The sequence below is a fragment of the Strix aluco genome, chromosome 1 (genome assembly GCF_031877795.1).
Source record: "Strix aluco isolate bStrAlu1 chromosome 1, bStrAlu1.hap1, whole genome shotgun sequence".
NCBI classification, from domain to species: domain Eukaryota; kingdom Metazoa; phylum Chordata; class Aves; order Strigiformes; family Strigidae; genus Strix; species Strix aluco.
The window spans coordinates 66,493,053-66,514,669 of record NC_133931.1 but is presented as its reverse complement, the minus strand read 5'-3'; the positions used below and the strand labels follow the sequence as shown (position 1 = coordinate 66,514,669).

At 43.4% G+C, this 21,617-nt stretch overlaps 1 protein-coding gene across 4 annotated transcripts in view; it reads right to left on the bottom strand.

Moving 5' to 3' along the window:
- Nucleotides 1-11,745: 11,745 nt before the first annotated feature.
- Nucleotides 11,746-21,617, bottom strand: part of GLIPR2 (GLI pathogenesis related 2) — a 42,675-nt gene continuing 32,803 nt past the window's right edge. For 2 of the 4 annotated variants that reach the window (XM_074823552.1, XM_074823567.1), the window contains 2 exons: nt 14,944-15,021; nt 12,307-13,884 (listed from right to left, as the gene is read on the bottom strand). In XM_074823552.1, coding sequence (XP_074679653.1) covers nt 13,724-13,884; nt 14,944-15,021 — 239 coding nt within the window. In that variant the 3' untranslated portion in view covers nt 12,307-13,723. Of the gene's footprint in view, nt 12,246-12,306; nt 13,885-14,943; nt 15,022-21,617 lie in introns of those variants that run through there. The other 2 variants (XR_012623183.1, XR_012623187.1) reach the window with 2 other exon arrangements.

Here is a 21,617-nt window from a genome sequence, read left to right as displayed (position 1 = left end):
CTAAGAGGAACAGTACCTCTACACCTACAACAGTGCCTAACTTTTAAAACACAATTTACCTGAGCAAGGTAAATTGCTAAAAAATTTAAACTAACCCTCCACTGCTGGTAGACTACCACAAGAGCTTGTTCTGCTCCCCGGCCAGGGGTCACACAGGCAGGTCAATGTAAGCCTCATTTTCAGAAAGACTTTTAGATCAGCTGTGGTCTCTCTGCACCTTCAGCTGAGGGGAGAGGAGAACCTCCATGCTCCTTTGGTTCTTGGGTGCTCAGCTGAGCACACAAATCACTGACCCAAAAGGGGAGTTTGGGTCATGAGTACAGAATGTTGGGTTAAACTTGGAGATATGTGTCACGTACATGAGACAGGCATCAGACAGGACTGGCTGCCACGTTCACTGGTGGTCTAGCTCACACTGGGAGTGGGGATTGAGGGTTGTGTATCTCCTTGCCTACCCCAAGTCAATGAGTTCATTGAATTCTCATTTTTTACTGACTGTCATGCATAATCTTCCACTGGACTCCGCTCTGAAGGCTGCTTATCTAATGAAGTCTATTTCAATGCACCTTTGAAGCAATAAAGACATCCATTAAGAAGAATAATATTTAGGAAAGGAAAAAAATGCACCCCAGATGCAAGATAAAAAAGAAAACTCCCTTCTCTAGATTAAGCGCTGATCAGATGCTTGCAGTGACACACTTTTCAGGTGGAAAACATTGAAGTATTGTATAGGATTTACGTGGCAAGGTTCTGGTAGCAGGGGGGCTGCAGGGTGACTTCTGTGAGAAAACACCATGAGCTGCCCCCATGTCAGACAGAACCAGTTCCAGCTGGCTCCAAGATGGGACTAATGCTGGGTAAACCTGAGCCCATCAGTGACACGGGTGGTGCCTCTGCAATAACGTATTAAAGAAAACATAAAAAACACTGGGCAGCATCTGTGAGAGGGGAGTGAGAACATGTGTGAGAAACCACCCTGTGAGCCCTGAGGGGAGAGAAGAACTAGGTGAGGGAGGTGCTCCAGGTGCCGGAGCAGAGATTCCTCTGCAGCCTGTGCTGAAGACCATGGTGAGGCAGGCTGGGCCTCTGTAGCCCCTGGAGGTTAACGGTGGAGCAGAATCCACCTGCAGCACGTGGAGGACCCCACACCAGAGCAGGTGGACATGCCCCGAAGAAAGCTGCAGCCCGCGGAGAGGAGCCCACACAGAGGCAAGGTCCTGGCAGGACTTGTGACCCCAAGGGGGACCCACACTGGAGCAGTCTATGCCTGCGGGACTGTGACCCATGGGAAGGGCCCATGCTGGAGCAGGGGAAGAGTGTGAGGAGGAAGGAGTGGCAGAAATGAAATGTTACAGACTGACCCCATCCCCCTGCACTGCTCAGGAAGAGGAGTTAGAGGAGATGGGAATGAAATTGAGCCCGGGGAGAAGGGTGGGGAGTGGGGAGAAAGTGTTTTTGGTTTTGTTTTTACTTCTCACTATCCTTCTCTATTATTAATTGGCAATAAATTAAATTAATTTCTCAAGTCAAGTCTGTTTTGCCAGCGACAGTAATTGGTGAGTGATCTCCCTGCCCTTACCTTGACCTATTTTCTCCCCCTGTCCAGCTGAGGAGGGGGAGTGGCTTGGTGGGCATCTGGCAGCCAGCCAAGGTCAACCCACCACAAGTACCAAGACCTAAACCTTTAATGGAAAAATTGCTTGATTTCATTATTTTCCCAACAGGGTCCAGAACTGTATTTCTGGAGAAAGAAACCCAAACCAAAGAAAGCAAATGGATTGATCACTCGTCTCAGATGGCAAATGCTTCAATACCAGCTGCCATTTTCTCTGTTTCAGGACAAGGAGCTGAACTTACAAACTGGATGTTGTACACAGGTATCCACTCTGCTTGAGAGAAGAGAGGGTCTATGACAGCCTACCTGTAAGTCAAGCTGGCCTCTTACTTGTTCATGCAAATAAAAACTGTTTCAAGACAAGCAATTGAAGACTGTATCTACAACCTGGCAGTTGCAGCACTTGTCTTAAACACAACTTGGACCTGAGACTTATATTATTGGGGAGACAGAAGGGTAGGAGGACCATATTAGAAAAGCTCAATTTTCTTCTGATGTTGAATCAAATAAAAATTCTACAATCTCTCACATCTCTCATAAAACTAAAGAATTGTTTTTCAGGTGGCCCTAGGGACTGACTAAGTGGTGTTAATTACTTAGAAAACTGTTTTGGCCACCTCTTTGAAAATATTTTCATTACAAAGTTGTCAAGCAGGGGTTTAGTTAGGGGAGGCACATACTGCGCTTGGTTCTGTTAACCCTGTAAGTTCTGCATTGCGACATATTTTGCCACATAACAACCTCTCCGCATAGAAAGACCACAGAAAAGCTCAGGTGTACAGAATATCCGTCTTTTAATCCTGTATTGCAGTCAGAACCCTCCTCACTTGGAACCTCTAACCTGTTAATTGCCTTATCCTCATTTATATGATAAGTGGTTCATTTCCTTTATTGTGATTGAATCCCCTCCCTATATTACAAGAAAACCGGAGCTGCAGAGAGTGCTTGATTGGATTTCATTGCTGTAGGCCATTTCTTAAACAGGTTACAGGTTGACAAACATAGAAGGGGGATCAATATCCATCCTTTGCCTCATTGACAAGCTAATCTTTTCAGTAAACATTTCATCAGTACCTGCCATTTGTATACATACCTGCCTCATGAGGATGGAGCAAGCTCTGCTTTATAAGGTTTAGGTAACTAATAAATGAAAAGACAAGAATATAAATGGGGCAAATCATCAAGATAGCATTTTTAGGAAAATAGCCTTTCATTGCCTGCAGAATATAACCAAGCACGTTTCCAGCCATTCTTAATTATAATTAGGTTGCATTATACTCAGACCTGGTGTCAGCTTCTGTTTCTGTAACTCAGCTTGTACCGCTCTCTCGGAAAGGTCTGCCCCTCAGCCCGAATTCTCCAACCATGTTACAAATGCTTGTGAAGATCACACTTGCCAGAATTAGAGATATTAAATGAGCTCAGCAAATGTAACAGGGGAACTAAACTGCTTCTTTTCAATGCACAGGGCCTGCCCACTTTTTGCCTGCTTTTTCACTCCAGTGTAGATGAGAAGGGCCACCACGCTCAATAAAGTGACATCTTTCTCTCTTATCAGAGGTAACAGGACTATTTTGAGTGGGGGTTTAATGAAGTTGAGGCTCTACTAATCACTTAAAACTCATGAGTCATACTCCAAAATAAAGCAAGAGAGTTATGCTAAGTGTGTTTGGAGACATCTTTTTTTGTTTGCTTTTGTGTCACATGTTGAAGTCTCCTTCCCCCACAACGACGTGGGCTAGAAACTGGCATTGTCTCTGACATAAATGAGGGCCAAGATAATTGCTATATTTAGGCTTCTCCTACAGTCCTGCCTATTAGAATTGCATGGTTGAATGACAAATGCTGCAAAAATTGGCGATGCCGAATTTTGGTCTAACGTGAAATGGAACATAAATACATTCCCTGCAGGGTCTGGGGTGAAGGAAAATGGACAGCAAACATGAAACTTTGGGTTCACAAGAAAAGAAAAGAATTCTGCTGTTGGTAGTTTAGAAATAAGTTTATTATTATCTTCCTATCTTCAGTATCAAAGAAAGTAGATACTAGTGATGCAAACAGGCTGTAAAGCATGGCAGGTAATCAATTTCTTTTACAAGCCCTTTCTCTGCTTCTAGGTTCCAGAGCTACTACTGGCTGTACTAGAGGACTGCACTATTTCCTCTTGCACTCTTGAAATACAGCAGAAGCCAGCAGAAGGATGTACACATTAAAACAGCTCCTTTCCATGTCCTTTCTATGTAGACAAGTCTCCCTTCATTGCTCCAGTCTCTGCCTTTTCACTAAGGCTAACAGCAGTGGGCGTGCTGGTGCAAACTGGCCGTTGGTGCGTGTGTTGCTGTATCTAAGCTGCTTCTGATCCCAGTTACAGGACTTGGCATTCCTCTAGCTTTGGGCAACGTTAAGGCTTCTAGAGCATCTCCATACAGAACTGCCAGTGGATGCTAGAATGGGAGATACCAGTCCTATCAACACAGGTAGGATACTGCACCTGGGATACTGCACCAACTCTGCTTATGGTGTATAGTCGTTCCTTTGGACATTTTTAATTTGCCGTCTTGCCAAGTCCTACAAACCAGGAAAGTCCCCTGTAATAATTTTGGAGGCAAACTCTTTCTTCAATTTCTCACGAACTTTCCTGTTTTCTTTCTTCTGCGACATAAAGAAACTCTATTAAACCACACAGTAATATTTAGCAGTCAAATAAACTTTGTAGACAGTAGAAAATATTAGAGGTGAAGATTGCCCTGGATGTAACTTCACTGACACCACTGAAGTAACAGAAATATTTTGGTCTTGCATCTTGCTAGTGAAAATTGAGGTGACACAACTATTTAGTGCTTGAGGAATGAGAATAGAGAAAAAGTGGGGCAGTGTAAAGGTCAGGAGAACACATACACATTTTCTTTTCTTCCCAAGAGAGACTTTCAATAAGTCTTTTAAAATACATATTAACTAACTGCCACACCCCTCAGATGTCTGTTCTATCATCTATATAATGTTAGGAAGAGCAAGTGGAAAGGAAGAGCTCAGCTAATGCTCAGCAGTATGGGAAAGGATTTAATGTAACATATTTCCAGCATATTGGATGCTCTCTTTTCTCATATGAAGCTGGTCCACGTAGGTCTGAGAACTTTTGTTTTCTAGTCTTTACAATTAGCAAAAGCAGTGTTAGGATGCATCTTTTATTTGATGTGCCGACTAGAATAGAAACGTAATAGGGAAAAAATATTCCCATAACCGTAGGTTAATTGCTAGTAAATGTTGCTCAAGCAGTCTTGGGTATGTTGATTAATGGCCTCAGTGAGCAGCTGAAAAATAGCTAGGCTGCTGGAAAGATCATTAGCAATTTTAACTCTTCAGCTATTGTGATGGGCATAGAGAGAAAAAATTGCTAAAATTTATAATACATTTCACTGAGTACAGTGGCATACTGAAATGCAAGTTCCAGTGAGGAGGAAACAATTACTGAGTTTTTCTCACGTCCAATTTTATAGAAGTTTACAAGACAGAGAGAGACAAGAAATACTTTTTTTCTTCTTTTTCTAAAGCTTTTGGACACATCCTTGATAAATGAATGGAAGATTTTATACATAAACACAAATACTTAGTTCTGCTCATTAATCCTACTATTTGAAAGAGGAGAGGGACAGAGATGCTCCATGAAAGAAAACATGCTGGCGAGCAGACCCTGTTTTAGCTCATAGAAGCACAGCAATATTAAGCCGTGCCTTGTGACAGCACAAAGCTTGCAGTCCAGGGGCTGAAGAAAAGAATGATGAGCTTTCAAGCTGCCTCTGATCTTTCAAAGCTCTGAATACCACAGCCTTCCTCAGACCATCCAGGAGACCACGGTGCTTGTGGGAATTCATGACAATACCTCTTCTTTCCTGGCGTGATTGCAGACCCTGACTGTGCTACAGTGCCTACTGCAGTTCCAGGGAGGGGATCTCTCAGCAGTCAGAAGAGGGGATTTCAAAGCTCTTATAGACCACTCCAGACTATTTACACTGCACAGAATCAGGGCAAGGATCTTATCAGCAGCCTTTGGATAGTCACCCAGTTCCACAAACATGGTCATAAATTGCCTTTTTCAAACCCAGTCCTCAGAAAAGAAGGAAAGCATCACCTTCAGCCTGCCTCTTCCTAGTGAGGCTTCTACAGGCTAGAGCAAGGCCACACAAACACCGGAAGTATTGCACCCAGGAGGGTGGGAGAAAAAGCAGCTGAGCTAAGAAAAAAGCTCATAGAAACACACCTGCATACACGGCAGCTAACACTGCTTCATTCAGGTATAAAGCAGCCTCCGGAAATTACGATCACGTTCCAAAATAACGCACCTTTCAGCTGTCTGTGGGGTAGGCAGGGCATATTGGTACACAGATCTGCCAAAATCAGCTCTACATTGCTGAATGCTCTTTCTGGCCCTAAGCTGACCACCTTCAACTCTAGGAATTTCTCAATGACTTCTGTTGTCCAGATCATCTCTTTACTGAAGAGTCTCATAAGGGTGATACACTCTCATGAATGGTCATCACTGCCTCCTAGATCATCACTTGGTAGGCCCTGGTCTAGGATAAAAGCACCATATAAAGCCTTGATGAAGTGTCTGTAGTGCTCAGAGCCTGCTCTTCCTGCCCTCTTTCTGTGCTAGCCCAGATGAACTTGTGCCACCTACCTTCAGAGATTCCATGACCCGAATTAGCATTCAAATCCCAGGAGGGGAAAGTAAAATAATCCTGAACTGCAAGAGAAAAAGAATGGCAAGAAGCTGAAGGCTATATTTGGCTGATAATGAGACAAGTTCAATTGTATCAGGCTCCTGGAAAGCTCATCAAGAACAATCCCTCACATGGTTTCAGAAAATATGCAACAGGAAATTACAGCCTGAAGGCACTGTGTTCACTAGCAATTCCCAACCAAGAAAGGAAGAGAGAGGACAAACCAAAATAATTGAATAAGACTCTTTGAGCTTTATATGCAAGCTCTGCACTTGCCAAGGGAAGTGGGCAAGCAGCCAAAAGGGACACAATATATCACTAATTATCAAATATAGGAGGGAATTGCCTGCTTGTTGGAGAAACAATTCATGCAAAGCTTTCTCTATATTTTCTAGCATAAATGCTGTAACATTGGCAGAGTTCAGTAAAAACACATTTTCCACAATATAACTTTGCCTGGAGTGAGGCATTTGTTAATGTACCTGTGATGGAAGGACAGGGGGAAATCCCCCCATGCTTCTTACAGTGGCATAGCTTTTGCATTGATCCTTCCAAGAGCCAGTGCACAACATAGACACGGAGAATGCAAGGCACTGTAAGCTATTGGTTTTGTGGAAGAAATGTATGGGATAGATAGCTGTATGCACTGATTTGCCACAGTCGTAAGGCATGTGAACCCCTTCTTGGCAATACCCCACTCACTATTGCAGGGGATTTCCTCTCTGTTTTGCAGAAAGCCTAAGTAAATGTGGGGGAATGAAGAAAAGTGGAGGCAGGAGGAGAGGGGAAGCCCTCTACACCCCCTATGTAGCCAGGCGGGACATTGCTTCCTCCCAGATGGGAGCAAGGGCTACAGATCCCGACTGCACACCAGCCAGCTGCCCTTAAGCAGCCTTCCAGCCTCAACTCCCCTGGACCTGTGACCACAGATCTCCTCTTCTGCTTTCTTCCACTCCCTACGCATTCATAGACACCCGTCAGTACACTTACAGGTACCTTCTCTCTGTGCCCAAGGCCGGTGAGGGTATTTAACTATTGAGTCAGTACTACAAAACAACATTGAGAAGTGTATCAGCCAGGACGCTTGAATAAATGCAAGCTTTTCACACCATAAATTGCCTTGTTGGTACTTTGTTTTCTGGAGTTGATGTTTAATGTGAACTTTGGATGCAGGTATGGATGGAGCAGCAGCCCCGAAGCTGCCGTGTGTGAGGCAGCAGTAGGTGCAGACTCTGGGCTCACCGAAAAAGGACAGGACAGAACAGAAACCCACTCAGTGTTCCCATCACTTTACCTCACTCTATATTTGTATGGGCTCAGCTAAATCCCTTTCAAATTACATTTTCAGTCAAATCCATGCAGAAAAACAAAACAACCTCAGCCTGTCTTTATTCCACTGGATGCTGTGATTATTTTTAATCTATTCAATAATCGAGCCGTGGGATTAAGAACATTAAACGTTACGCTTAGAGCCACACCTGCGGTGGCAGGGCACCGGGGAGCTGGGGGATCCGGAGGGAAGGCCGCGGGGCCCGGGCAGGTCGGTGCCGGCTCCGCTGCCGGCAGCGGGCGGGAACCGCGGAGCGACGCTGCCACCTGCCGCCCGCTGCCGCCGCCGCCCGCCGCCGGGCCGGGCCGGGGCAGGATGGGCTGGGCTGGGCCAGGCTGGGCTTAGCCGGGCTGGGCCGAGGCCTGGCGGGGACAGCCGGCTCTCCTCTGAGGTTTCGAGGTCACCCCCGGGGAGGGCAAAACCGCACCGCCCTGAAGCAGGCGGCCGGCCCAGGGTGGGTATTCCTGCTAAACTGAGGGGTGAAAAATGGAAGCAGCCATCCCTTCAAAAGGTTTTGGCAACCAATCAGCAAAAAAAGACAAATTAAGGCTCTGATGAAAAGTCCAGGGTGAAGCAGAAGTGGAGGAAAGACCCCGATGGAAATCTGTCAGAGACCCCGGATGCATGACAGCAAAGCAATCATTGCTGTTTCTTCTTTTCCAGCCCACAACATATTAACCATATTTTACAGCTGTGCCTGCCTTAAGGGAGAGAGGGGATATCTGATGCCTTGGCATTTATTGTTGTGAGCCCGCAATAGCCTGTGCCTGGGCTTTACGGGCCTTACAGGGCCTTGCAGCAGGAGCAAAGGGTGTGGAACCAGAGACTGGGTTTCCCAAGTGCTCCAGCTCTCCCTGCAGCTACCCTGCCAACGGGACACCAGCGGCTGAGGTAGACAGGGGAGACTGCAGCCCCACAGACACAGCTGAGGGCAAAGGGACCTTCATGATTGTCTCCAAAAAAATGGACAACCAGCTAGACTTCCCTCCTGACACATCATTGAGCACCCCAGCGCTGATGGATAGGGGAGAAGTTGTTCTGAAAGTTCCCGGCTTTTCGTGGTGTGACCCCTGACTCTGGATTTTGATGACCTATCACCACAGCTTTGCCCAGGCAGGCCACCCCCAGGCATTGCAGATTAGCAGGCTCTGCATCCTGGCCGTGCTTTAATGTGCTCTTACTCTCTGCAGACATCTTTACAGCTTTTCCTAGGTTGCTCAGATCCTAGTCTGAATGTTGTCCATGTATTTCATGTCTGCTTTTCCTATGTTACTTCTTTCCAGTTCACCTGGCATAACCGAAAGCCAACTGCATTTCATTGCATCAGTGACAAGATTCTTGCAATCCTGTCTTGCTCAGTGTCCTAGTCTAGCTGCAACAGACAGCTCAGGATAGACAGAGGAATTAATGTTTGAGCAAAAGCAGAGAACATAAAATTTCTTATTAGGGGATATGGTAGTTAGGCCCCTGAGAGCACTGCTCAAGAGAAACAGCTCAAAAAAGGAACCTTGCAAGGCAGATTTATAGTGTCTGCTAGGTCATGCAAGGGTAAACTCAGCTAGAAGGCCCTGCTCTCCCTGAGGGAACAGAGGAATTATGGAGTGTGAGGGGAAGAGTAGAGGAGAGAGGGGGTCACTCAGCCCCCAGACTGCTGTTTGGGGCACGTGGGAGCACAGGGATGGCACTCATCCCAGGAGGGTGTCAGGGGCATCCACTGTTAGCGCATGGCTCCAGAGACAGGGAAGCGGAGGCAGAACCCAGGCACTGCTGGAGACTGTGGCCATCCTTGGCTTTCAGCATTTAATACCTTTCACAAAGGGCTTCTTTAACAGCTTGAAGAAGCAGATTATTCTCTGGATTGTGACATGCTTCAGGATGATCACATGGGAAAGCCCAGGCTTAGTGCAACTCCTGTTCTGTGTTCCTGCCACGAGAAGTGAAATCCCACAGACTGATGTGCAGAGCTTTGGGGAGCAGAAATTAACCTGTGATGTCCCCCAGAGAGGCAAAGAGAGAGCTGAAACACATTAAAACTCAGTCTCACCACCTCCTTATGGTATAGTCTGGGAAGGACAGTACAAGGATGCAACAGCTCATTGTAAAACTGGATATGCAGACAGGTTTTCTGGTCTTTAGTTCGTGTAAAGGAGACAGAAATAATTATGTCATTTTCAATTTTCACTTTCCTACCATGTTATAACTGAAGCAGCCTACCTCTGGCTTTTTCCTGTGTTCTCCCTAGAAATGCAGTTTTCTGAGATTTCTAGTGCTCGGTTCAAGAAAGAAGGGAGGTGGCTTTGGCTCTCTGGCTTGCTTTGTGCCATCTCAAGCCCCTTTTCCACACTGCTTGGGGTCAAACAGCCTCCAGTTGCCATCTTACACATAGCCCTTCCCTCACAAAGCCTCTGGGGGGAGAGAAGATGTAGCACTGGCATGTACCGTGACCACAAGACCAGCAGCATCACTGTTTGTAATCAACAGATCAGGACGGGTTATGGTTTTGTTCACGTTACCGTGTTCTAGGCCTTCTAGTATAGGTCAAAGCAACCATCACCACGGGGGCAAACTAAATGCAGTGAGCACTTTGGGTCATACCTGACTTTTTTGCAAATGGCTGCTTGGACATTGTAGGAACTTGAGAAAAAGGATGCTGAAAAGACAGCTCAAATTAGCGTTAACACCAGCCACATGGAAAAGGGTCTTTAAACACTGAATTAGGCAGAGGGAAGAAAAGGCTAGCAAAGTCAGATACCCACAAAAGCTAAAAACATTCTTAGGGCACATGTGACACTTGCAAAAGTCTTCATATCAGCAGTCCACCAGCCTAACATGACTACTCTGCAGTCTACCCAATCAAGTCAAGCACTTTGTTGGAGGCAAATCCACCTGAAAAATTAGACCTGGAGACAAGTAGAGCGGCTAAGCTCCCAAAAAAGCAAAGCATTTCCAAGTACAATTTGCAAGATTTCCACTAAGTGCTTGCATCTTTTTTGCCCATGGGCTTATTACTGTTCATGTGGTATGGCTTTCTGTCTGATCTGTGGTCTTCTAACAGTACTTCTACCACTTCTCAATGTCATCTTCCACTTTTTGGAGGAGGAATTGCCTGGGTTTTGTCCTTTTGGGAAGATAAAGGAGGGAACTTGGCAAATTAAAATGCATAATGCAGGCTCCCCCTTTTAGCCCTATTTTAAGACCAGTCCCAGTTCTCCCCTAAGTGCCTGGAAACGAAGCCTTGGACCAGCTAGAATTCCTCCTCTTGCTGCTGCAAAAAGACCTTAGAAGCCATCTGCAGGCCTCTAAAGATAGGTATTTTTCTCTTGTATCAGAACTGTCATATCAGCCTTTTCTTTCTTCCCAGGGCAAATGTGACTTCTATCTGTATAGCCCTGGCTGAAGAAGCTCTTAAACACCTTGTTCTGCTCTAGCATGACAGGAGATAACCTTTCTTTGCCACCTCCCAATCTCCACAACTCTCCAAGATGTGGTGGAGAGTGGAGCAATACACCTACGCAGAGTCTTTTAATACAGATGGCTGGTAAGTCAGGTTTCAGCATACACTTCCCAAAAATCATATGGCTTTTCAGTGAGTCACATCAGCACTGTTACCCTTCCCTTTGCATTTGGACTCCTACGTACACCACCATTTACTGCGCAGCCAGAGTTCATTTGCAGAAGGCATCAAGATCTTGGGTCATGAAGAATTAAACTGACTTTTTTTTTCCTTTGTTAAAGTCATATTTGCACGGACTCCGTGGAGTGCATGAAGCATGCATTGAGTCTATTTGAGTGGCTTTGTGCTTCTTCCATGTCTGATTACCTCTGATGCCGTCTCAAAATGCTCTGTCTAAAAAGCTCTGGAAGTTCACTTGCCACTATCATTTTAAATAAAGATAATTCCAAGCTTTGTTTTGTTTTGTCCTTTCTTTACCTACCTTCCCAGTTCTCTCTGACATTAAAATAAAACCTAGGTGGCAGCAGAGAAAAATTCTGACTTGACTCACTCAACTAGGATTTATACAGTTTTACACCAACTATTCAAGGAATTAGAGGACCAATAGCAGTGCTGTAATTAGGAAAAAACAGAGTATTTTAATACCATTAATTTATTTAACATCAGCTTTTACTTTTACGTCAGTTGCAGCAAGCTGTTTTTTTTTAGAAAGTCCCGTTTTCATTCTCAGGGATGAAAATGCGCTACACATAAAACATTAGCCTGTCTGGAGCTGCAACATTCGTCAGCTGAGGGTTGGAGAGAGGAAGGCCCCAAGATTGCAGTTACTGAAACACACAGGTCTGAGTGGGAGTCGAGTGAGTTTTTTTTACTGAGAACACGTCAACCAAGAGAGGGAGCAGCAGAAATGAAACGAGAACAAATCAGGAGTTCAAGAAAGAAAGAGGTACGCCTCTTCAGCTTCAGCTTCAAGTGTTAGCTTGGTCTTTGTATAAAGGGATGATGTACGATCTTCTGTATGATTTATCATTTCTTAGAAGGTCTCTTCTTTCTTTTCTGGACTAGAATACTTGCTGCTTTTATTTGCTCCACGTTGAAAAAGTAATAATGGCATACGTTAATGTCCTGGAAATAAAATTGGAAGATTATTCAGCAAAGACTCAGGTAACAGCAAAGGCTTGAGTAATTCATATTCAAAAAATATTTAATTTTCAGACGTTCATTATATGTGTTAAATTCTTGGTTACAGCAAAAAGATTGTAACATTCAGCATCACAGTGACATATAATCAAGCCATAACAGTGCAGTTTATTACAACTGTGTAAACAAAAGGAAGTATTTCTGTAATGGCACTCTTCATGAACCAAATTCTGGCATACAGAATCTCAGCAGACATCAAAAGAAACATTTACAAAGAAAAGAAAACCCCAAATTGAAGCACAGTATATGAACCTGGCCAAAATAGCCCAAATCCACATTTCATAAGAGAAAAAAGGGTCCTCAGAAATTTTGCTTGCTTGCTTTTAAGGAAATTCAATCTGATTTTTTTCAAGGCATCACTCCAGCATGTAAAATATTTTTACTATTACTGAATGATATGAACAAAGAGTAAACATCTCTTAATTATGACCATGTGTGTATCTCCTACTGTGACATTATTAAAGGAGACAAGATATGATTTGGGAATGTTATTGTCTGTATAGCATGACACCTGCAGAAGGTATTCCTTAGGAAATAAAAATAAGTTATTGAGAAATAAAATCCAACGTGCTCCATCAAAGACATTTTTTGTGCGTAAAATATCTAAGAGAAAAAGTAGTATCTTACTTTCCTGTAACAGAAGGAAGCGATTTGATTATAAGACAATGTACATACTGCAAACTATAAGATGGGGTTTGAATTTGAAATACACTCATCTCAAATAGATTTTAAACATTAGCACCTAAAACGTAACTCTGGGATTTAAACAATTTTAGTAGCTCTCAGGTCATGCATCAGTTATGGCTTGCTTGACGGATACAGTCTTGCCAGCAATGTTTTAGTGTTCTGTGAGATCCTCTTAATGAAAATGCGTAAGTCTGAATGCTACTACATTTTGCATGTGTACCTTTCATACGGGAAGTTTTGCATATGTTCCATCTGCAGAGAGAAGGCCCCACAGTAGCAGGAGGTATAGATAGAGCAAAGAAGTTACAGTTATTAAAAAATACTGGAAAACTGGGAGTACGTGATATAATTACAAGCTGGTATCTTCACTTTACACTAAGCTATAAATCCGCTTGTTTAAAAAAAGACATCCAACATGTGCTTACTCACATGCTGACACAGAGTTCATGCAAACTATTAAAAAAAAACCTTATAAATGTTACCCTTCAGAAATGCTGCATATACCTCATCCTCAAATAAACTGGAGCCCCCTCAGAAACAACAGGGACCTCAAGTGCAGATCAACTCAAGCAACATGTAATTGCTTCCTCTGTAATGAGAAGTGAACAGCAGTATCAAACAGGAAATTTCATCGTACTTCATTTCAAACACTGTTAAGTCCAAATCCAGGTTCACTTGTCATTAAGCAATAAGACTAACTTTTAAAAACAAAAAAGTTATTTTCTTGGAGGAAGGACATTTTCTTCATAATAGCCTGGATTTACTACATTTCCAGCTGGATCATATCTAGCCACCACAAATGTTGAGCCATCACTAGCAGATGCTTTTCCAACTCCCATCTTTTTTGTGTTCTTCCAAACCATTGCTGTGAAGTGACCTGAAGAAAGAGAGAGAAACATACGCATACATTTTAGATACTAAATCTGTAACATTCCCTTTAACACGTGAGGGGTGTGAAAAGAAAGAACAATACAAAAATGTTTCTTTCTCTAGCAAGAGAACAAGCTAAGGACATGAATAAAAACCCTACATCTAGCATTTTGTCTTGAAAAAGCCTGATCTGATCTGGTTCCACGCTACTATCACCATTTCCATATCCAAATAAGAATACTTAGTAGGAGAACCATAAAAGAAGTAATTTGATGAGTATCTGATATAAAATTTGACAAAGACATCACAGTCTTTACCCCCTGCAGTGTGAATAGCAGTTCTGACAGTGACTATTATTCATTTACTTCAAGCATCTCATACTCCCCCATTGTCTGCATGCGCAACTGTTCAAAATAATACTGGTTTTGTGGCTTCTTCTGCCTAGCTGTAATAGCCACCCCTGCATTGTGCTGCTCCATCAGTTGTTCCCTCTATGCATAGACAAATCCCATGGGAGAAAAACATGATTTTCTTCATCTGAAACAAGCTCAGGCATATCTCTTGCTTGAGCATTATTCAAGGAACAATGTTCTTACGTTCATTCAATACCCAATTGTCAACAGGCAGTCAATGGCCTGTCCTGATATCCAAATTACATCTGAAGTGATCTCTGTGATTGGAGTGATAGAATTTGGTAGAAATCACATGTCAGTGTAAACAACAGCATAGTACATTTAGTAAGACACTTACATGGTTCCAATTTAGTATTTTCTACAAACTAATTTGCCTTAAAAATAAGTTGCCTTTCAAAAACTTTGGAGTTGGAGGACAAATACAGTATTAAAAAACCCTGCAAATTTTGCTTACTTCCTCATTTCTCAGTTTCCTTTTACCCTTTTGTGAGTTTCTAACATAAAGCTTCGAGGAGATTCTAATTTTTTTCCCCTCTCATTTTTTTTTCTAAGAAAGAAAGGAAGATTTTTGAAAAATACTGAACAAGTTGGCTAGCCAAATTCTTAAAATAAAAGATGCACTTTTGAAGAAACAGTGCCCCGTCTGAACTTACCTGTCCCAGAAGAAAACCCTGGGTTTTGAAAGCTGTAATTTTTTATTTCACTGTACCATCTGTCAGCCACATCCTTTCCTGAAAGACAAAAGAAATCTGCTGTGGAATCATGACATAAACACAGAAGTGTAGCTCGTTCACAGCCTCGCCAGCAAAATCTTCTGTTAATAGCTGGCAAGAACTTCTATAAACATGGAGAAACAGTCTTTATACAGAAAAGAGTTTTTGAAATGTAGGTAACATGCTAGTACACGTACCTTATCAAATCTTTATTGTTTTGCAATAGCTGTTGCTACTCAGTTATCATAGAATCACAGAACTGTTTAGGTTGAAAAAGACCTTTAAGATCATCAAGTCCAACCATAAACCCAACACTGCCAAGTCCACCACTAAACCATGTCCCTAAGTGCCACATCTACATGTCTTTTAAATATCCCTAGGGGTGGTGACTCAACCACTGCCCTGGGCAGCCTGTTCCAGTGTTTGACAACCCTTTCACTGAAGAAATTTTTCCTAATATCCAACCCAAACCTCACCTGGCACAACTTGAGGCTGTTTCCTCTTGTCCTATCCCTTATTACTTGGGAGAAGAGACTGACACCCACCTGGCTACAACCTCCTTTCAGGTAGTTGTAGAGAGCAGTAAGGTCTCCCCTCAGTCTCCTTTTCTCCAGGCTAAACAACCCCAGTTCCCTCAGCCGCTCCTCACAAGACTTGTTCTCTAGACCCTTCACCAGCTTCATTGCCTTTCTTTGGACACGTTCCAACACCTCAGTGTCTCTCCTGTAGTGAGGGGCCCAAAACTGAACCCAATATTTGAGGTGTGGCCCCTCCAGTGCTGAGTACAGGGGGACGATCACTTCCCTAGTCCTGCTGGCCACACTATTTCTGATACAAGCCAGGATGCTATTGTCCTTCTTGGCCACCTGGGCACACTGCTGGCTCATGTTCAGCTGGCTGTCGACCAACAACTCCAGGTCCTTTTCCACCGAGAAGCTTTCCAGCCACTCTTCCTAATTTACTAAGTTACTAAATTACTAATTAGTGCGATTCTTTTTGTTAAGCATCTCATGCCATCAATGACTTGAGTTCTGCTCGACACAAACACAGTCCATCAGTTTCTCCACTGGACTACCAGGGACCATGTGGCTGGCACTGCCTGGCCAGGCAACCCATGAAACAGCTGTAGAAACAGGTAGAGTTCATCCCATTCAGGGAAGATCTCTGCAGCAAGGTGCTCACCTGGTAGGACAGAGCTGATGAAGAGCACTATACTATCACCAGCAGATGAGGAAACAGGACCATCCACCAGTTCTTGTCTTCTGTTAAAACTTTACAAGGTAGAAGTTAGAAGAACCTTTGGACAAGAGAGATCTGTGTGGCACAGCATTTGGATCAAGATGGGGCAGAAATACCTTTAGTACTTAAAGAAATGTCCTCAAATAAAGCATGTGGCAATTTAACACATCGAGTTTACACTTTTTTCTGCCCAGAACCTTCTGTAACTTTCAGCCTGGAAGGCTCCTCTTGGATGAGTGCTCCTGTCATTAGCCTTCTACATACAGCTTTCACCACCTCCTCCCTCTTGGAACGTGTTTGAAAGGACTTAAGTGAGCCTTGTCAGATTTTCTGAGCAAAAGGGCACAGGGACCTTTCTACAGGGAGGCTGCCCACCTGTGGATGCAGACATATGAAGATATCCCCTTACAGCTCCAAGCAAACCAAGGAAAAGTGACACTTCTGACATCGTCTGGTTTTCCATGTTCTCATCAGCATTTAATACTCAAATTTCTGAGTGCATTTCTTTTTTAGTGGTTCTTACTTAGCAATTGAGCCATTGTGAGTGTCCACTTTGAGGCACTCTAACTCAGGGTACTACAGACACCTCAAACATACATGCCTAGGAGCTGCTGCTGTGTGGAAGTCCTTGTGTCCAGTACTGTCTCATCTCATCAAAGGCTTTCACTGACCACAGCTGTGTGAGGGCTATGACTATGGCCTGCAATGTAGCACTACATGTCTGTGGCTCTCTAAGGTTGATGTTTGCCAAAGAAATAATCCTTCCTTGTTTTCTGTTGAACAGTTAAGGAACCTGATAGAAAGGAGCAGATTCTGCTAATCTGCAGTGGGCCCCATGGAACAGGCAGCACAGAGGGCAGAAGCTCAGACCAGAACTTGCAGATTCTATGCACTCGAAATTAAAATGTTACTTTTTTTCCATTACTGGTTGTTAGGAAATTCTTGTGTCAAACACTGCAGGGGGAAAGGGGGCAGGTTTTTCCCTGAGCTACATCAATAATGAAATTTCTGCTTAGCATTCCAGGATGTATAACGCAAGGCCGGTTGATTTCATAGCAAGCTGCCAATGCTGTTAAGCCTACCATCATGAAGAACTCTGGTCCCTGGTGGACTGTTGGCTGCAGAACAGCAATGACTCATGTTTTGCTATTTTGCAGCAAAAAGTCTTAAACTTGCACTGTTCTAGAAATCAAACACTGCATTAACTTCTTTAAACTTCAGTTTCTTATGAGCGCAGTCTGTTAAAGGGATGGTGGTGTTAGCCTGGCAAGTCAGAGCTGTCATTGAAAACAAAATATTGAATGAAATGCCATCTCTTGAGCGGTTTGTGAACCAAAAGTACTATGAACTTTACCTATGCCACACTGCTTGTTAGGAATAGCACTCTCTTAGCAGAGTCAATATACATTTTCTACATTAAAAAGTACCAAAACCTCTCTTGCTTCCCAAAGTAAATGTTTCAGGAATAACAATAGGTTCCTTCTTTCCCTGCTCTCTCTGTGCCAAACAACAAACCCTGCAGACCTGTTTTACAGCTGAAGTCTGTAACACAAATAAATATGTGTTCATTTGTTACTCACACTAAAGCTAAAATGAGGACTGAAAAAAGTGCAAAGAGCAATCTTTATGCAATACCAGGGGAAAAGAAAAAGCACACAGTAAAAAACAAAACAAACCCAAGCAGATCATCCTGTCCCACCCTAGACTTCAAAGCTATGAAAGATATAGATGTGTCAGTGGTAAGCTGGGTGGAACAGAAGTACAGAATGCAACTGCAGACATGTCAGGCCTTATGAAGCACATGTATTTTATGTATACAAGTGCTAAGTGATGATACTATGTAAGTAGCATGTTTACAGATACAGGACTGCATTCCCACTGCTACCAGCACTTAATTCCCTCTGTTACCATATCACTTCGATATAGCGTAAAGAGTATTTCAAGAGAAAGTCATTCCCACACTGCTTACTGTAGCTCTAAGAAGTGTACCTAGGCTCCATGTGAAAAGAACTTAAAAATCTCCATAATGGAAATATTGCAAGACACATGGAAGTTTTGATAAACACAATAGCTATTCATATGGGGTTTTTTTCCTTTTTAATTTAAAGAATACCATCACGTGAAAATTTGGTAACTTTAATTCAAGGGAGATGGCAATGGCATCAGGTAAGAATACCTCAATGCTCTACATGAAAGACAACAAGCACAGTCGGGTAGCAAAATCTATGACATGTTAATTCCCAGCCTTTGCGGATGAAAGCTTGCAACTTACTGCAGCCAGGCAGTGAAAGCCTAGAAGCTCATACCTACGCTCCGTTTTTCACGTGCAGGATCAGGTTATCATTATATGGCATTGCTGTCATCCGCCCTGAATTAAAAGAGTCATTGCATCAGGCTATGAGAAAGACTAACTTGTTCCCGGCAAAAGAGAAGGTGACCAAACGACTAGGCAAATTTTGACAGACTCTGTCTTGAAATCATGTTAAAGAAGCGTCCTGGAAGTGAAGGGAATGAATTGTATCTGTCATATGTCACAGGAGGTGAGGGGGGTCCTACGTGGAAGTTATTACCATGTGAAGAGACAGGTAGGTACCTAGTGATTAAATGCACTCTCTTTCCTCTGAAATACTTTTCTTCTGATTCTTTGATCCCTGGGGAGCAGTACATAATGTGGTGCTGGGACACAAGCCAAACCAGTGTTGAAAGTGACAGCTGATACACAGGAGACTAAGGAGAAACTCTGCTTTGAGCCCAATGACCCCCGGGCTTCCAGAGAGAGAGCAGCAGAGGGGTCAGCAGAGCACTGAGCCTACCTGTTTTAGCAGCAACTTGCATCCTCAGACTTGCTGATTCATAGAACTGACCACAGTATTTCCATTTCAAATTATTATGGAATGAATGCTGCAGTCATATTTAGCGTCCGCTTCCCTTGCATCTCAATGTTTTGTTGAAAATAGCTCCCACTCCCCCCAAAGCTCCCCCAAAACAGGGGTTGGTTGCTGTTCAAAATGCATTTCAATCAGAAGGAACAAACATAGAAAAGAAATCTCACTCCCACCACTCATTCCCGATTATAGCAGAAATGGTAGAAGTTTACTTCTACCAAAAAGCATGCAGATCTCTCCTACAGTCAGTGTTGCAGCTTCTCTTCTGTGGCTTCACTTGCAGAACCAATTAGTATACTGCTGGTTTTTTAGAAGTACCCTTCCCGTTTGCGTTGCTGTAAACCTCATTCACAGTTTCAACACCTTCTCTATGGAAACACAGTTTGACTTCACGCTTCTCCTAGCTATAGCTGACTGATGACCTGCTTAGTTAGACTTACTAGATGTTCATTTCAGAGCAGGCTGAATCTCGCTTTAGCAAGTTTCATCAGTTCCATGACTCTCTGGACACATCTACATCACATAAAAACTTGGTGTAACAATTTTTGAATTATTGTCCAACTACAGTTCTGCTCAAGACTAGGTCTAGAATTTTATTTTATTTACCCAAGCTATGAGCTAGTAACATGGCTACACTGACTGAGAGGATTGACCATATGAGGTCGGTCCATATATAGGACTAACAGTCCTAGTGTAAAGTTCTTCTGCTGAAACCAGTCTCTGAAGGATAGAGATATAGATAATAAGGGGCCACCACTTGTAAAAAGGTGTCAGTACTCTTGCCTGGCCATGCCCTGCACCTCATCCGTTGTACTGTTGTCTCATTCAATTTCATTTCTACCTATTCTCCTGGGTGAGGAGCTCTATTCTGTGTGGATGGCAGGAGGGGGTGTATGTGAGTGCCAGTAACTGGTATCAGACCAAGGGTTGCAGGGACTGGGTGTCTGCAGTACCAGCAACTGGAGCACCGGCGTAGGTGTGAGTGTGTGAGTGCTAGTGAAGCACCGGTTGGACTAGGTGGCTAGCAGGTGAAGTGGTCTGAGAGGAATTGCTACAGAAGTGTATGGCCACTGGAGGGACAGTGCAGGTCCTGGGTGACGATCAGGGAGCTGCAGGTGTGTGTGTGCAAGATGCACTGTCCTGGCAACTGGAGTGAAACCACAGCCTTAGAGGTTGGTACGCCCATGTCCAAGCAACTGGGGAGACTGGGATCTAGGGGCAGCTGCTCAGCAGACTGAGTGTCTGTTAGGCATTGGAATGGACTGGCCAGGGAGGTGGTGGAGTCCCCATCCCTGGAGGTGTTTAAGAGTAGGGTCGACTTAGCACTGAGGGATATGGTGTAGTTGGGAACTGTTAAAGTTGGGTTGATGGTTGGACTGGATGATCTTCAAGGTCTTTTCCAACCTAGACAGTTCTGTGACTCTGTGTGATTCTGTCTGAGCTTAGATGCTGCAATGATCCACACTAGAATTTTATTTCCATTACTGGTATATACATATATATATATAAAATTTAATGCTATAAAAATATAAATTATATCTATTTATCCAAATCCATTACTGGGAAATATATATTTTTATATGTCTATATTATATTATTTATATACATTCCAGTAACATACTTCACTGCAATCAGCCAAAAAGGGAAGAGGATGAGGCCACTGGTGCTGTTCCTTTTAATGTTGACTGCATCTGTTTGTGCTGATTTGTGTGGTCGCCTGCATGTATACACATGTACATGCTGTATATGTGTGTAAGCCTGGGAATACATTCTCAGCCTCACAACTGGGAACACAAGGCTGTGGCAGCCCTACAACTGTATTTGGCTCCCCCTAACATTTAGTTTCTCTGGGCCCAGCCTTACTGCTTCTCCTCATACCAAAGAATCCTTAAATCTTCAAGTAATCCCACCGAGAAAGCTGCCAAAAACATTCTAATAAAAAGCACATAGGACATATTTCTGTGCAAGAATGGGCAGCACCACAGTGATCTAGTTAACAATGAGGTACCCCAAACCTCAGAATTTTCCTCAAACATTTTTCTAGCTTTTGTTATCACAACTTTCCTTACACCAGTCTGAGAGGAAAGAAGGTAGAAGTAGATTTAAATTTGCCTCAGAAATCTACCTAGATTTAAGTCATACTAATGATTTTAGGAAGTAATCCTCTACTTCCAGCATTCATCATGGAGGTTCTTATTTTATTTTGCTTTATTTTATTTAACAGTACTGTATGTCTGGTGTTAGACAGCAAGCGATGCATCAAGGCAGCCTCTCAGGCAGAGCATGATCCTCCAAGGCTGGGGCAGAGGGTGTCTTGTGCTGCCCTGCCCACTAGCCCCAGTCTGTAGGCAGACCCAGGCTCTTCCCTTAACAGATTTGGGTGATAACATACAGTGAATTTCTCTTACGAACTCTCTAGAGTTCATAAGCTGCAGTGTTTTCACAGGCAACACGACATGTTCTTCATGACCACACCAGCCATCCCAACCA